Raw genomic sequence first — 17,254 nt, forward strand, 5'->3', positions numbered from 1 at the left:
AGCCCAGTACTTAGGGAGGCCAGGGCAGGAGGATTGCTTGAGCCCAGGAGCTCAAGACCTGCCTGGGCAAGACAGGGAGACACTGTCTCTACAAAAAATTTAAAAATTAGCCCAGTGTGGTGGTGCATGCCTGTCATCCCAGCTACTTGGAAGACTGAGATGGGAAGATTGCTTGAGCCCAGGAGGTGGAGGTTGCAGTGAGTCAAGATCACGCCACTGCACTCCAGCTTTTATTTTATCTCAAAATAGATAAATAAATAAATAAAGTTCTTTATATATTCTAGATACAAGTCCCTTGTCAGATGTGATTTACAAATATTTTCTCCCATTCTGTGGGTTGTCTTTTTACTTTCTTGATGGTATTCTTTGAAGCATGAAGGATTTTGATGAGTTCCTATTCTTACTTACCTGTTGTTGTTGTTTTTTTTTTTTTTTTTGCTTGTTATATTTAGAAAAGTTTGCCTAACCAAAGGCAATGGAGCTTAATGCCTATATTTTCTTCTAGGAGACTTAAACTTTTAGCTTTTACATTAGGTCTACTATCCATTTTGAGTTAATTTTTGTTTTTTCTTTTTTTTTTTGTTTGGTGTGTGTGTGTGTGTATATATATATATATATAGAGAGAGAGAGAGAGAGAGAGAGACTCTTTCTCTGTCACCCAGGCTGGAGTGCAGTGGCACAATCTTGGCTCACCGCAACCTCTGCCTCCTGGCCTCAAGTGATCCTCCCACCTCAGCCGCCCAAAGAGCTGGGATTACAGGTGTGAGCCACTGTACCCAGCCTTGAATTTTTGTGTATGGCATGAGAAAGGAGTCCAACTTTACTCTTTTTATTCAGTTCTAGCACCATTTTTTGAAAAGATACTCTTTTCCCATTGAATTGTCTTGGCATCCTTGTTGAAATCAGTTGATTGTAACTGTGAAGGTTAATTTCCAGACTCAGTTCTATTCCATTGAGCTGTATGTCCATCCTTATGCCATTACTGTCTTGATTCCTATAGTTTTGTAGTAAGTTTTGAGATGGAAAAGTGTGAGTCTTCCAACTTTGTTGTTTTTCAAGATGGTTTTGGCTATTTTGGATTTCTTGCATTTCCATATGAATTTTAGGATCAGATTGTCAATTTCTGCAAAGAAGCCTACTGAGATTTTAATACCCTTTAATACCCTGGTGTTGGCAAGAGTGTGGAGTTGAGTCTGTACATCAATTTGGGGAGTATTGACATGTCAACAATATTAAGTTTTCTGATCCATGGACATAGGCTGTCTTTCTGCTTATTTAGGTCTTTTTAAAACTCTGAACAATGTTTTGTATTTTTTCTTTTGTTTGTCCTTCCTTCCTTCCTTCCTTCCTTCCTTCCTTCCTTCCTTCCTTCCTTCCTTCCTTATCTTTCTTTCTGTCTTTCAGTCTTTTTTTTTTTGTCCCACTATCATCCAGTCTGGTGTGCAGTGGTGCCATCATGGCTCACTACAACCTCTACCTCCCTGGCTCAATCTGCCCTCCACTTCAGCCTCCTGTGTAGCTGGGACTATAGGCACACACAACCATGCTCGGCTAATCTTTATATTTTTAGTAGAGATGTGGTCTCACCACGTTGCCCAGGCTGGTCTCTAACCCTTTGGCTCAAGCCATCCACCTGTCTCCACCTCCCAAAGTGCTGGAATTATAGGTATGAGCCACTGTGCCTGGCCCGTATTTTTTCATAATATAAGTTTTGTACTTCTTCTGTTAAATTTATTTTTTAGCATTTGTTTTTGATCCTATTGTAAATTGCTTTCTTAATTTTAATTATTTTTGAATTTTGGATTTTTTATAGCTAGAATATAGAAATTTAATTGCTTTTTGCATATTCATCTTATATCCTGTAACCTTGCATAACTCATTTTTTAGTTATAACATGTATTTCTTTTCAAATTTTGAAATAACATGTATGTGATAAAAAGGTCAAATAGTACCCAAGGGAATATAAGGAAAAGTGAATCTTCTGCCCTCTCACCCCTGCTCCCACTAAACTAAACTATTGTTTAGTTTTTCTTAAGCTGTTTCAAGCTGAAGAAAGGAGTGAGATATTAAAAAACAGTACTTCACTGTTAGCTAAATATCTTTTTTGTAGACAGAGTCTTACTCCATAACCCAGGCTGGAGCGCAGTGGTGCAATCATAGCTCACTGCAGCCTCAGCCTCCTGGGCTCAAGCAGTCCTCCCACTTCAGCCTCCTGAGTAGCTGGGACCACAGGTGTGCACCACCATGCCTGGCTAATTTTTTTAATTTTAATTTTTGTAGAGGTAAGGTCTCCCTATGTTGCCCAGGCCAATCTTGAACTCATGGGCTCAAGCAATCCTCCCAAAGTGCTGGGATTACAGGCGCGAGCCACCGCACTGGGCTGCCTTTTACTATTGCCCTTGTGCTTATTTTTTTCTTTTTGAAGGATTATATATAAGTCAACTAGACTCCCTAGTTTATTCTATTTTTACTTATACTGTTAAGAAAATGAGACTTGGAATGTGAAACAGATGTGATTCCTGATCTGATTCTGTCTTCAGGGGACAGAAAAACCTTTGGTGTGGCAGAAAGACGTGGGTGTTTGGGTGTTTATACCTGGAAGAGATTTCTTACCCCTAACATGGTCTTTGTTGAGACAAATGAAAAATAGTGCATGGCTACAGACTAGGTTTGTGCCCATGAGGACTGGAAGAAAGTTACTGATGATTCATGTTTGACTTTACCCTTACTCTTTTAACCCCAGTTGGGTCTTATCCTGGATTCTTTCTATTTTTAACTGCTTCTGTTAGCATGCTTTAAATGTGAGAGTTTTAATCGTTTGCTGCGCTTGTGGGCAAACAGTAAATGGTCAGATAAACACCAGAGAATATCAGAAAATTAACAGGTTTCAAATTGCTATTTGTAAACCTAAAGGCTAAAAGTAATATGATTAAATAGGCAAGTATATGTGGTCATTAAAATTTAAGTAGGCAAACAATCAGATAATTGTATGTTGTATATTATCCTGATCTCTTTCAGCACAGTGTTATCTCTGGGAATAAATTATTAGATATATAAATTACTTTTATCTCTGAAACATCATGTTGAGTTTACCAATATTACAGCCAACCCCCCAAAGCTTTCTGTTTGCCATAGTTTAATTTACTAAAGAATATATAAATACCAGTGAGGGACAGGACAAATTCAAAGAGGCATTTGAACCCAAAATTATTTCTTAAAACCGCTTGAGTTAAATATATTCAAGGAAAAATTCACGTATGAGTTCTTTTTCTTTTCTTTTAATTGAGAGGACCAACCATGTGGCTGGAGGAGAGCAGTAGGGCTTCAAAATACAAGACTTAGTTTTGAAGGGGTGGGAGTGCCAGGCAGAGGACTAGGAGAGGCTGGTCATGAACCAGAGTGCTGTGTCCTGGACAACCTCCTTGTTAGATGGGCAGAGGTGTAGGCACTCTAGAGACCCTCCTGGAGAACCCTGCTGAGAGGTTCCTCGGCTATGGTAGAGCCACCGATAATTCTTCCTTAGGGCAGGTGTTCAAGGCAGGCCGACTTTATTGGCTCCATGCCACAGCAAGTTCTCTAAGCTCAGTGGGCCTCAGTTTCTTTATATGTGAAATGGGGATGGTGGTGTTTGCCTCAAAGTATAGTTTTAAAGACTAAATAAGTTATCATTATTACTATTATTTTTTTTTAGAGACAGGGTCATGCTCTGTTACCCAGGCTGGAGTGCAGCAGCGCAATCTTGGCTCACTGTAGCCTCGAGTTCCTGGCCTCAAGTGATCTTTCCTCCTTGGTCTCCCAAAGTACTAGGATTACAGGCATGTGCCACTGCACCTAGCCTGAGTATGTTTTTAAGATGAGCTTACTTGCTCAGTAACAATAAAATAATATATTTTGATTTCTTTTTTTTTTTTCCCCCCCCCAGAAAGTCTGTTGTCAGTGATCATGAAAAAGCTTTGGGATGCAGTGTGCAAGCTTTCATTTGTTTTGTTTTCATGCCTTCAAACAAAATTTTAAAACTATCTGGGCCGGGCATGGTGGCTCACACCTGTAATCCCAGCACTTTGGGAGGCTGAGGCAGGTGGATCACCCGAGGTCAGGAGTTCGAGACCAACCTAGCCAACATGGTGAAACCCCGTCTCTACTAAAAATACAAATATTAGCTGGGCATGTTGGTGGGCACCTGTAATCCCAGCTACTCGGGAGGCTAAGGCAGGAGAATCGCTTGAACCTAGGAGTTGGAGCTTGCAGTGAGCCGAAATCACGCCACTGCACTCCAGCCTGGGCGACAAGGGCAAGATGCCGTCTTAAACAAACAAATAAACAAAAAAACTGTTTGAACTTAAACCCCAATAATAGTAGATATTTTATTTTCCAATCAGTTGTGTCTACAGAATTGTCTACAGAATGTCTTTTGATATGACAATGGCTGAGAATTCTTTGACAGGTTTTACAACTCAGATTCTTTCTCAAAGAATCTTGTTTACCTTCCATAGCCCCTTTGTTTATTGAAAGCAAAATATTCTTAGTTCCCTTGAACCCCAGTGTTCCTGCCATTCTGGATGTCTCTGTGCTGTGGCGTGGGGCCCTTTTTGGGGTGGGATTCCCCAGCACATAGCCTGCTAATACATAAGGAGGTGGTACTCCCATTGAGTCTATTTGGCATCAATCAGCAGGCAGGTTTGCACTGAGTAGTACTAAACCCAGCTTGCCCAAGTTATTGTGGTGGTTGTTCTTTTAAAAGCATCATCTTTTTTTGGTTTCCTGGCCTAAAATTTCAGAAGCAGGAAGTGGGGGTTGTGGATGGTGAGTATAAGAGGGGCTAAACCTGATTGTCCTGGCTTGAAGTAATAGCGGGAATAATAGGCTTGTCAACTTTGATCCCAGCTGTTACCTTCTACTTACCAGCCTCTCTGCTGAACCAGTTGGAATTTGGTGGGGACTCCTCTGAACGGCTTTTCTGAGTCCTCACTCTCAGGATACTAGTAGATGTGTCCAACAAGTATCTCCCATTCCCAGCAGGGATCCTTTTGATTCTTGGCCTTCCCAAGAGCCTCAGGCCTGGGACTGGCCACTTGGGTCCAAGCAGTGTCTCTAGTTTGGCATCATTGGACTACTCCAAGGAGCAGGACTCTCAGCTTTTATGAGTGATGCTAGGAGCCAGGCACAGTGGCTCACGCCTATAATTCTAGCACTTTGGGAGGCCGAGGCAGGTGGATTGCTTGAGCCCAGGAGTTTGAGACTAGCCTGGGCAACACAGGGAAACCCCGTCTCTACTAAAAATACAAAAATTAGCTGGGTACAGTGGCATGCACCTGTGGTCCCAGCTACTCAGGAGGCTGAGGCAGGAGGATTTCTTGAGTCTGGGAGGTCAAGGCTGCAGTGCAGCTGAGATTGGCCCACTGCACTGCAGCCTGGGTGACAGAACGAGACCCTGTCTCCAAAAAAAAACAAAAAAACAAAAAACCAGGCCGGGTGCGGTGGCTCACGCTTGTAATCCCAGCACTTTGGGAGGCCAAGGCAGGTGGATCACCTGAGGTCGGGAGTTCAAGACCAGCCTGACCAACATGGAGAAACCCCGTCTCTACTAAAAATACAAAATTTGCCGGGGTGGTGGCACATGCCTGTAATCCCAACTACTCGGGAGGCTGAGGCAGGAGAATTGCTTGAACCCGGGAGGCGGAGGTTGCGGTGAGCCGAGATCGCGCCATTGCACTCCAGCCTGGGCAAAAAGAGCAAAACTCTCAGGCCGGGTGCGGTGGCTCAAGCCTGTAATCCCAGCACTTAATCCCAGCACTTTGGGAGGCCGAGACGGGCAGATCACGAGGTCAGGAGATCGAGACCATCCTGGCTAACACGGTGAAACCCCGTCTCTACTAAAAAAAAAAACAAAAAAACTAGCTGGGCGAGGTGGCGGGCGCCTGTAGTCCCAGCTACTCGGGAGGCTGAGGCAGGAGAATGGCGTAAACCCGGGAGACGGAGCTTGCAGTGAGCTGAGATCCGGCCACTGCACTCCAGCCTGGGTGACAGAGTGAGACTCTGTCTCACCAAAAAAAAAAAAAAAAAAAAAAAAAAAAAAGAAAAACTCTGTCAAAAAAAAAAAAAAAACCACTCACACACACAAAAGTGATGCTAGGGAGGCCTTTGGCAGAGAATAGACTTCCTTAAGTGTGAAGGTGGTGGTGGTTCTTCTGGAAATGGAAATCAACAGCCCTTTGTGGAGGGGCTTTTGCACAGAATACATATATGAACCATAAAGAAGTCCCATTTCCCCTCCCTAGGTTCTCTTCATACAAGAAATGGTAGTTAGCTCCATTGTTTCTCTGAATATTTTTCTTTGTTTTCTTTCTTGAAGGACTGCCACCAACTCCTGTCCAGCTGCTCTATCCAGTGTCCCGATTCAGCAATGTCAAATCCCTCCAGCACCTTTGCAGATTCCGGATACGACAGCTCGTCAGGATAGATCATATCCCAGATCTCCCACTGCCTAAGTACAATGGGGTTCTTAGGGTTGGGACAGGAATGAGTAAGGGGGTTGTGGGGAGGTAACAAATGTCAGTGAGGCCTGCAAGCTACCTTCACAGGCAGAGTCTGGCATAAAATATTTGCAGACATCATTCTTTCACATTTCTTGTGTCTTAGCACCTAACTTTAGAACTGTCATATTGCAGCCAGAGGGAGGAAGGTGTGTGTGTCAGCCTCCCTTCTGCAGAATAGAGTAGAAGTGGTAAGGGTAAGGAAGACAGAACTATAATAACTGAGAAAATGGGAATTGTGTTTGGTCTCTACCATGTAGGGAATGAAGAAGAGTTGAACAAAGGAGTTACTTCTTTTATATTTTGCATAAAAACCTTTTGTGTATATCCCTCATTTGTTTTTCACAGACCTCTGATCTCTTATATCCGAAAGTTCTACTACTATGATCCTCAGGAAGAGGTATACCTGTCTCTAAAGGAAGCGCAGCTCATTTCCAAACAGAAGCAAGAGGTGGAACCCTCCACGTAGCGAGGGGCTCCCTGCTGGTCGCCACCAAGGGTATGAGCTCTCCGCCTCACTGCCCAGCCACATTTCTTACTGGGCAGTCATCATCATGCATTGAGCCTTGGGCCCCCTCCCTGCATCTCCCAACATGGATAGCCCCGATCCAAGCATTTGCCCATAGAATGACAAGATCTGACTGTGGAGTCCCCAAGGGGCACACAACCCATTTGGGAGGAAAGCAGACAGACGTGAAAGCAGATTGCCAGGAAATGTGCAAGCTAATCACTGAATGTGAGCAAGGAGGGGGACACCCAAGTGTAGCTAAGAGTGCGGCCTCTGGCAAGGAGAGGGTAATTGAAAAAAATAAAAAGAAGAGTGCAGCCTCCTCTCATACAGACTTGGGCTGATCTCCCTGATACCACACAATTGGCATATAAAGCAGGAAGCTAAAGGGAAAGGAAACTTCATCAAAGAGAACACAAACATGCCTTTAATTGCAACAGGCATGCACTTGAGTGAGACTCCACCATGTCCCACAGCTTGGAATATGGGGATGAAGAAAAACAGCCCACTCTTCTATTTAGAGTTCCATTTGGGCCATTACAAAGTAAATTGTTGAAGAGAATAAGTGAATTAACTAAGGAATTCATTTATCTACGAGGCTCTTCTCCCATCATTACACAGTTCTACTCATTTATTTTCCCGTAAAATATCTTGCAATACTGGTTTGTGCAGATGAATTCCAATTAGTCTTTTAAATCGCACTAAAGTGAACATTGTGGGGCCAAGTTCCTGAGTAGGGAACACAATTGCCAGGGAGCCGTGACTTTGGTGGTGGTGGTGAAAAGCAAGATTGACTGCCAGTGTGTAATGACTGCTTTCTTCTGGTGTGAATCCTGGAGTAGATGTACAGTCTCATCATTTCTTCAATTATATGCAAATTCTATGCCTTTGGAAGTGACTAAACATCTAATGTCTGGTGTCTAGGTGGATTTCTCTGCATGATGGCTTTGCACTTGAGATTAGGCTGAGAGGTAGAGAGAGCACTAGGGAGGTCCACCTACCTGACTACCCTTGAAGAGTAATTAGGCCATTCAGTTAGAGGACCACATCTGTGGGTGCAGTGCTGTAGAAGAACCCACATAAACAGGGAGCACATTCAGAGAAGGGCCTTGTAGCATTGGAGAGCTCAAACTTCATCATACAGGAATAAATGGCCTAGAAAGAAATGTGATTAACCGGGAGCATGGAGGTTTTAGGGAGGGATAGCTGAAAGATGCATTTGATGGGTTTTCCTGAGAAAGAGAGTGATTAACTTCCTCTCTGTGGTTCCAGTGGGAAGGAAGTTCAGCATTACCCTTATTCTTTGCCACAGGCAACAATCCTGATGTCACAGCAAAAAGAGATCCTGAGGGTTCAGTTCAAACCTTTGCCAGTGCATACTGCTCCCAACACTCAAGACAAGTGGCTCCCCACCGGCCTGTTCCTGATCATGCCACACCCTTTCCAGCTGAGGCAGGGCCTTTATACCTCTAGGTCCCCTTGCCCAGAATGCTCTGCTCCAAGGCCTTCCCATATCACAGCAAAAAGAGACATGGACAAGGACCAAAATGAATGTAAGTTACAAGGAACTAGATTTCAGTCCAACTTTAGAAGAACGTTTTTAGCAGAGAGGTCCAAAACTGGGATGCTTTTCCTCAAGAGCTTCCATTCAGCAGATAGCTGTATATTTGTGTTTGTTCGGCACCAGAATTGAGAATAGAGTGCTGAGCAAAGCAAAGGCCCTGTTCTCACTAAGCTTCCCTTCTAAGGAAAGACAGGCAACAAACACGAACATAAATGAATGGGCTAATTTCAGGTGACTATACAGTGTTGTGAGGAAAATAAAACTGGGTAAAGTTTAGTGATTAGTAGTGGGGTACTCCTCAAGTTTAGATAGTCAGGGAGAGACTTGCAAGGAGGTGCCATTTCAGCTGAAACCCGAATATCAAGGAGCCAGCCATGGGAGTGCCTTGGAGCAGAACATTCTGGGCAAGGGGACCTAGAGGTATAAAGGCCCTGCCTCAGCTGAGAGGGATGTGGCATGATCAGGAACAGGCCAGTGGGTAGCCATTTGTCTTGAGTGTTGGGGGCAGTCATGCACTGGCAAAGGTTTGAACTGAACTCCCAGGATCCCTTTTTGCTGTGACATCAGGATTGATGCCTGTAGCAAAGAATAAGCGTAATGCTGAACTTGCTCCTGCTGTAGACCCTAGGAGCCCTGGAAGGGGGGGAATGTAACACTTCCCAAGGGAAAAGTCTTTTTTTTTTTTTTTTTTTTTTGAGATGGGGTTTTGCTCTTGTTGCCCAGGCTGGAGCGCGATGGTGTGATCTTGGCTCACTGCAACCTCCATCTCCTGGGTTCAAGCAATTCTCACACCTCAGCCTCCCAAGTAGCTGGGATTACAGGTGTGCACCACCACACCCAGCTAATTTTGTATTTTTAGTAGAGATGGTGTTTCTCCATGTTCGTCAGGTGGGTCTCGAACTCCTGACCTCACTCAAGTGATCCACCCATCTTGGCCTCCCAAAGTTCTGGGATTACAGGCATGAGCCACTGTGCCCCGTCGGGAAAGGTCTTTAGGGTATGAAATTTGGTCTTTATGACTTCTGGTTGTTCAGACTGATTTTAATTTGGGAGTTCTGAATGGCCTGCTTGGTCTATGTGTGCTGTTACCTGTGGAATTTCATGCCAGGGGGTTTGGAGTCAGGCTACAGAGTAATGGCGAGAACAGTGCCTGTCTCAAATCGGAAGGTGGACGCAACAGTGGCCTTTGTGATTCTGTGTCAACCCTGTCCAGTTGACAGAAGCTGCAGAAATATAGAGCTCTCTGGCCAGGTGTGGTGGCTCACGTCTGTAATCCCAGCAGTTTGGGAGGCTGAAGCGGGCAGATCACAAGGTCAGGAGTTTGAGACCAGCCTGGCCAACATGGTGAAACCCTGTCTCTACTAAAAATACAAAAATTAGCCAGGCTTGGTGGCACACGCCTGTCCAGCTACTTGGGAGGCTGAGGCAGGAGAATCGCTTGAACCCAGGAAGCAGAGATTGCAGTGAGCCGAGATCATGCCATTGCACTCCAGCCTGGGTGACAGAGCGAGACTCCATCTCCAACAAAACAAAACAAAAAAAGAAATATAGAGCTCTTTCTAGCCAGGTTCAAAAGGGATTACTCCAGGGGCTCACTTCCCTTTTCAGTCCCTAGAGCAATTCAGCCTCAGGGAAAAAGTGGGTAGGAAATGAAGGGGTAAGGGAAAGGGAAAGAGAGAATTTATGCAATGTGGTAGGATATATTTATTAGTTATTTCGGGACCTTGTTTTGTCATCCAAGTCATAGGCTGCTCAGGTCCCCTGACAAAGGCCACTGCTGCATCCCTAGTCACATGTGGCCCTCGTGGAAGCATTCAGCTCTCCAGGCTCCATTCTCCTTTTGAGGTGTGTTGCTCCACCTCCAGTGCCTGGCTGTTCTTTCACTCCATTTTGGTTCTGTTCTGTTTAACTGTTTTAATTTTTTTTCCTTTTTTACCTAGGCATTTGGTTGCCAAGCTCCAGCTTTGAAGAACCAAATTAAGCTACCATGAAAAGAAGAGGAAAAGTGAGGGAACGGGAAGATTGGGATTCTCTGTTCAGAGACTTCGGTTCCCCACGCAGCCCTGGGGCTTGGAAGAAGCACATGACCGTACTCTGCGTGGGGCTCCACCTCATACCCACCCCTGGGCATCTTGGGACTGGAGGGGCTCCTTGGAAAACTGGAAGAAGTCTCAACACTGTTTCTTTTTCAGAAGTTTTGTTTTTGATATTTGTATTACTTGGTATGGAAAACTCACCTTGAAGGCAGCTGGGGTTTGTGCCCATTAGATTGAAAGTGGTATGAAGGGTGAGCAGGTCCAAAGAAGGGGTGGGAGGAGGGGACGGGACGGCCATTCAGCTGGTGCCAAAGGCAGAGTTAGAGTCTGTGCCGTGGGCCTGGAAGATGGGAGGAAGGGCCTGAGGTTTGCAAAGGACTGAGAGTTCCTGAGGGAGGGGGAGTCTGCTTCTTGTTGCCATGGGCAGCTGTGGTAGGAGCAGGAGAGAAAGGAGGGTAGGTGGTCTCGAAAAGAATATTGGGCAAAACCTGGCAATTGGCCTTAGCTGGGGGAAGTAGTGACTCCTGCATCCTTTTTTAAGGTTTAGGAATCTGAGTTCAGAAACACCTCTCATGGAAGCTGTACTAGTTGTCATTTACTTAATTCCTTAAGTTCCATGACCTGAAGTTAACCCATTCTTTCTCTGCTCTCAACCCATTCCCCCTTGAGATAACTGTACATGTCACTCTGGTCATGGTAACGGCATCCCTATTGCTTCTGCTGGCTGTCAAGGCAATCGTTTTTCTCATCACCTGGGTGGTTCAGAGCCAATCATGGGCTGCTGAATTTAATGGAGCGTGCTTCCAGGTTCTTCATGGCAAACTGTACTCATGACTTAGGAGTCAGTGTTACTTCCATATGCCTGTCAGCTTATGAGGGGGAATGTGGAGGAAGGTGAGAAATGCAGCTCCCACAGTTGTGCTCTTCCTAGAGAAAGCTCTCAGAACGCAGCCCTCACAGGATTTCCTTAGGTCAGAGGAGAGCATCGCATCTCATGTTTTTAGGTTTATCACTGCCGTCCCACTTCTGAGATGGGAGGTAGCAAGGGCTTCTATATTTTCCTGTGTTCATTCTAGCAACCCAGACATTTCCAGATCAGAGCTTGCTGGTCTCCACTCACTGGAAAGTCTGTCAGGTGCCGATTTGAGAGCTGCCTGTCTTCTGGCTCTCAGGAGGAGCGGGCAGAAAAACTCCAATGGTCTTTAATGGTTTCTGCGGCTGGCCATGGCCAATTCATATGACGCTGTGAGTTTGCTTTCTTGTAGAGCTGCTCTGGGGAGAGGTTTGCTATTGAGATGTAACAGTGGAGCTGTTGGGTCTTCATGACTCCTTTGCGTGTGTTCTGTGAGACTCTTTCTGGGTTCCCCATGCTTATAGCTGCCTCATCTCACAAGATACTAATGTCAGGTTTGTGGCTTCCTGATGGTTTGGGTGGGGCCCCAGTGTCTTGGTAATTTATAGGACCACCTCATCTGGGAGCATTGCCTTCTTCCTTAGTCCTGCATGTAATGACCAGTCTTCCTCCTTGTAGCTGAACAGGGAGGAAACTTGCACCATTACCTGACCATGGAGGGGCGGCCCACAAGATGAGCTTTGCACCATAAACACAGCCCACCTCTCATTTGTCATATGGTACCTCTTCTTTTCTTGGCTTCCATGGTAGTATTACCAACTATTACCAATTAAGCAAGATTATGATCCCAGAAATTGGCTTAGCATGTGAGTGTTGCCTCTTGAGAGTACAAGTGATATAACTCGCCATCTTGCAGGAAGTGCCACCCTGATACAGAGCCTGAAGTCTGGAATCCATTGAGATCCTTGGGTGGCGGATATGCAGCCTGGGAGCTTTCTTTTTTTCGTTCCTTTTCAACCACTCATAATTTTAAGATTATTTTTTAGTGTGTGTGTGCCTGGCTTTGTGCTAGATACTATAGAAAACAAAAAAGGTAAAAGACGTAATCTGTGGCCTAAGGGAGCTTTTAGGTGACTGCTGCACATCAAGCAGAAAATCAAGGACCATCTAAAGACATTTGTAGTGGATAAGATCAGGGTAGAACAGATGGTCTGGGAAAGTTCTGTGCCTCTGAGGTTTTGGGTTGTAGTTAATGGCAGGACAGACAGTGAAATGAGAAACACATGAACAAAAGCAAGGAAACAGAAATCTGCATGGCATGTACTGAACAGTGCACAGCCCTGTTAGAGCTACATGGTTAAAGAATCCTTTCCAGTGCAGTTGTCTAGATGGAAGCTTCTCAGCCACCAGGCAGACCTGAGTGCCGAGGGTTTATGCTGGTTAGGTGGAGCCCAAAGCCCAAAGGAGTCAGCAAGGCTTCTGCCCATTGCCAGGGCCTCACTATGGTCAGCTCAGGCCATGTGAGGGAGGCAGAACCTGCACACACCTTATGTTACTGGGGTTTCTTCTGGAGAACTCATACACTCAGGTACAAAACAACCCAACTGAGGAGGTGTGACCCAACCTCACCACCCACCTTTCTTCTCTTGGGGAAGGTCGTGTTGAACTGTGTCTGTGATCTGTCGGTGCACTGGTCCCAGCCCTGGCTGCAGCCTAGTCCTTCCTCTGTGGAGTGGGCTGCAAAACAGCAGTGCAAGAGGAGACAGGTGTGGGTGTTTGGTGCCTGCATAGGGTGGCCTTGCACAGAGCAGTTAGAGGAAGATGAGGAGGAGGCATGGGGCTGGACCAGCTCTCTGGGATGCAGCCTGGTCAGAGAGTAAATGGAGCAGAGGAACAGGTGCAGCAGCTGGGGTAGCACCTGCCCTTCACCTCCCCAACCAGGCCCACCCCTCCTTCACCAGTGCTGTGTAGAGCTCATTTAAATGTATTCATTTCTAGGTCTGGGCGCAGTGGCTCACGCCTGTAATCCCAGCACTTTGGGAGGCTGAGGTGGGCGGATCACGAGGTTGGGAGTTCAAGACCAGCTTGGCCAAATAGTGAAACCCCATCTCTACTGACATACAAAAATAAGCTGGGCATGGTGGCCTGTACTTGTAGTCCCAGCTACTCGGGAGCCTGAGACAAGAGAATCATTTGAACCCAGGAGGCGGATGTTGCAGTGAGCTGAGATCGCTCCACTACCCTCCAGCCTGGGCGACAGAGCAAGACTCCATCTCAAAAAAAAAAAATTTCCTTTCTGGTTGTATTTTCAAGTCACAAATTGGAAAAGGCTTACATCTAGAGACCCACTATTGATTTCTAAGTTGTGGGTGGGTGAGACTAGTGGCTTCAGTGCCTGTATAACCCTCACCTGTTTATGACTGATCTTCTGTAACCCTCCTCAGGTTGAGAGCCAGTGTGAGCCAGTGACAACTACTGCTACAACTTGCTGTTACTTGAAATTTGTGTGCTATGTTAGGAGCATAGGAGTAGGCGGGTGGGGGTTTTGGTGTGGGCACTAGATAAGTGGGTGGCAGCTGGCTCTTTGGAACCATTGGTGCTGACCTTGGCCTGGTCACCTTTTACTTTACCTAGGTAAAGTGAATGTTACATCCTGGAACCTGAGCCGTGGAGGTGGCACCGCCTCCCTGAGGAGAAAGGTGTGACCAAGGGAAGCTCCCGCATGGCTCCTGCTCCTTCCACTTCCCTACATTTCACTTGGGCTAATCATGTAAGCCCCCCTTGAGGTTGGGGATGGTGTGGAGATAGCTGCAGACACCCCTGTAACAGACATCCAGGAAGAATTGGGGAGTGGGGGTAATTCTAGTTCTCAGGCCTAGAGGTGAGAGGTGGGAGTAGAACCAGAAGTGCCCTGGAATCCAGCCTTGTCAGCCCTCACCCCGGGGCTCCCAGGAAAGCATGGCATGCTTGAAGCCCTCTGCTCCCTGCAGAAAGTGGGGAGAGGAGGAGCTTTTTCCTTCAGTTAGAGCTTTCCCTTCCCTGCTGCCTCTCTCCCTTAGCTTTGGAGCCCTAAAGTTAGTGGACAAGACACTGGGATAAAGCTCTACGGCTGCTGGAACGTCTGAGTCTGTGTGTGTGCATATGCGTATGCGTGTGTGTGTGTGTGTGTGTGTGTGTGTGTGTCATTTGCAGAAGTCTTGCTACCAGTTGGGGTGTTAAGAGCATCTCCACTGGGCGGAGACCTGGCATTTGTTTCCACTTTTAAGAGAATGACACGCCCCCTGTCATGTAAGGGAGGAGCTATTGAGTTAGACATTTTCCCTATGGGAATCCTGGGTTTGGTTTATGGGAAAGGAGGGAATGGAGAAGTGATTTTTATCTCTAATCGTCAACACAGCTGTTCTTCCACTGAATTTGTGCTATTGCATACTTGTAGCCATCTTTCTTTTCACTGCAGCAGTGTTTATCAGTAGTTGAAAATGATTTATTTGCTCCTGGGGAGTAAAACCTTTTTTATTAAAAAAAGAAAAAGAAAAAAAAGAAGAAAAGTGTGCCCCCCTCCTTCGCCATGATAGCTATAGAATGGTTGGGCCACAAAGGTCAAGTCTGCACGTCCCTGTGGTAAACCCTGCTTTCACATTGGAGCCTTCTCGCTCAGCACAAAACAATCGGAGGCCTTGAGAAAATGGAGAGCAAAGTCTTGGGAGCAGTGAAATGGGGGTTGGATCATAGAGACAGGCACTGGGGACTCGGGTACTGCAGTTAGGAAAGTAGCGTAATGAGTTGTACTGAAAATGATGATTCTCTAGTGTGCCAGAAAAGGACTTTTCTTTACATGCAGATTTCATATTGTCTTTGTCCTTTTCATTGGTTCTTGACCTTCCTGGTAGGTGTCGCTCAGTTTCTTCCTGTTTTCCTTCCTGTCCTCTCCACACCTGCTATCCTGTCCCATCCCATCTACCTCCCAGGAAGCCAGCCCTGCATGCTTAGTTCATGACCTGCTTCACTCCCATTTCATTTCTAGAGGGTTTAGAGGGGACCTGGAACTGCTCCCTTTCCCTCTCCTACCCGCTCCTCCTCAATGCCAAGAGGCCTGGAGGGGCAGACAGAAAGCTGCTGGCCACAGCGGGAAGACGGGCATGTTTGGTTGCAGCTGGACTGCGATCGTAGTTCCTCCTGGAGATCGAGTGTGAGGAACTTAGGACACTCTTCCTCAGACTCTGGGATCATCACATACCACACTGCCCCGCTCAGAGCTTCGTCCTGAGCTCCCTAACCAGCTCAGGTGGAGCAGAAGCCTGGTCTCACTCCTCCATCTCTGGTGCTCCCTTGGGTGGGGACCTGCCCCTCACTCTTAGGCCCAGAACCTTGTCCAAGGGACAGGTAGGGTCCAGGTGCCACTTTGGGTAGCTGGCTGTTGGAATGCCCAAACTGGTGCTGCCTGTGGCATAGCCACTGCTGTACGTTTTTGGTTGTTTTTAAGAAACTCGATGAAGAGGGGTGTCATTCCTGGCTCGGGGTGGTTGCCAATTTTTCACCAGAAAGGGAGCCACCCCCTGCAACCACTTCTGTCCCCGTTAGCCCCCCTCTGACCTCCAAGCCAAAGCGTGGCCTGGCTTTTGTCTTCCCATTTAGTTTTCCTGTTTTGCCCTTCCTTTTGTGCTTAATTTATTAAAATAGTTGCTGTATAATTTATTTTCATAAACTATAAAAAAATACTAAATGGTTAAAATAGACTTGCAGGCCAATCTTAAATGGGGTGGGGGGTCTGAGGGTGGGATGGGGAAAGGGAAAGAGGTTTTGATATAAACAAAACAAATGCACTTTGGGTGTGTTTTGGTATTTTTCTGGGGATAGAGGGGGTGGGGTTAGGGATGTCCCTGTAGATTAGTTCCAGAATGGGGTGTCTGTATATACTGTATTAATAGGCATGTTTGACTCTCGTAAAGGGACATTAGTAGCTGCTGCAGGTCCTGTTTGGAAACCCCATGTACAATTCCCAGTTTTTTGTAAGTGTCAGTGCGAGAGACATTTGACTCTTGTGTTTGTATCTCCTTTTTATGATTGCTGTACCTACCCATGTCTTTTTGGGGAGGGGTGAAAAGAGATTTGAAATAAAAATGTTTAGAAATTATTTCATGTTCTTTGGGTTGGTGTTTTTCACTCCCTCTCCCATCTCATGTGACTCCTGATATGCCCCAATAGGATCTGATGACCCAGCCCCGGGGAATGGGTGATCCTTGTGATGTCAGCCAAGCAGAGTGCACGCAGCACTAGGCTTGTCAGAATTAGAGGTGCTGAAAAATCCCTGAGGCTGATGGCTACTGCTCAGAGCTACCTTCTCCTTCCCTAGGAAGTGCAGGAGCATTCCAGAGAGCTTTCTGGGACTGCCTGTGGCCTTTTTGTCTTGGTGAGCAGAAGCGTGGGGCTCTACCTAGGGAGAGTTCATATTTTACCATAGCAGTCATTCCTAGTATTCCCCGTGGCTGGCACCAAGATTTTTCCTAAGTTTAACCCATAGCCCTCCTGCCGCCTTTCTAGCCTACTGTTGCTTAAGCTGTGCTTTTCGGAGAGAAAAGGACCAGGTTGTTCCTCTGGTTGACAACGTGTGTATAGGCATATCCTGGGGATTTTGTGGGTTCCGTTCCAGACAACCGCAATAAAGTGAACATCACAATAAAGCAAGTTGCACAAATTTTTTGGTTTCCCAGTGCATATAAAAGTCATGTTAGGCCACGCACGGTGGCTCAAGTCTGTAAT

General features: G+C 46.1%; 1 protein-coding gene across 4 annotated transcripts in view; it reads left to right on the plus strand.

Moving 5' to 3' along the window:
* Positions 1 to 16,628, plus strand: part of SOCS7 (suppressor of cytokine signaling 7) — a 57,175-nt gene extending 40,547 nt beyond the window's left edge. For 3 of the 4 annotated variants that reach the window (XM_009190457.3, XM_021929136.2, XM_021929137.2), the window contains 3 exons: positions 6,353 to 6,488; positions 6,882 to 7,032; positions 10,546 to 16,628. In XM_009190457.3, coding sequence (XP_009188721.4) covers positions 6,353 to 6,488; positions 6,882 to 7,002 — 257 coding nt within the window. In that variant the 3' untranslated portion in view covers positions 7,003 to 7,032; positions 10,546 to 16,628. Of the gene's footprint in view, positions 1 to 6,352; positions 6,489 to 6,881; positions 7,033 to 10,545 lie in introns of those variants that run through there. The other variant, XR_002518131.2, reaches the window with a different exon arrangement.
* The last annotated feature ends 626 nt before the right edge of the window (positions 16,629 to 17,254 follow it).

Source organism: Papio anubis, chromosome 17, assembly GCF_008728515.1.
Source record: "Papio anubis isolate 15944 chromosome 17, Panubis1.0, whole genome shotgun sequence".
Lineage (NCBI taxonomy): Eukaryota > Metazoa > Chordata > Mammalia > Primates > Cercopithecidae > Papio > Papio anubis.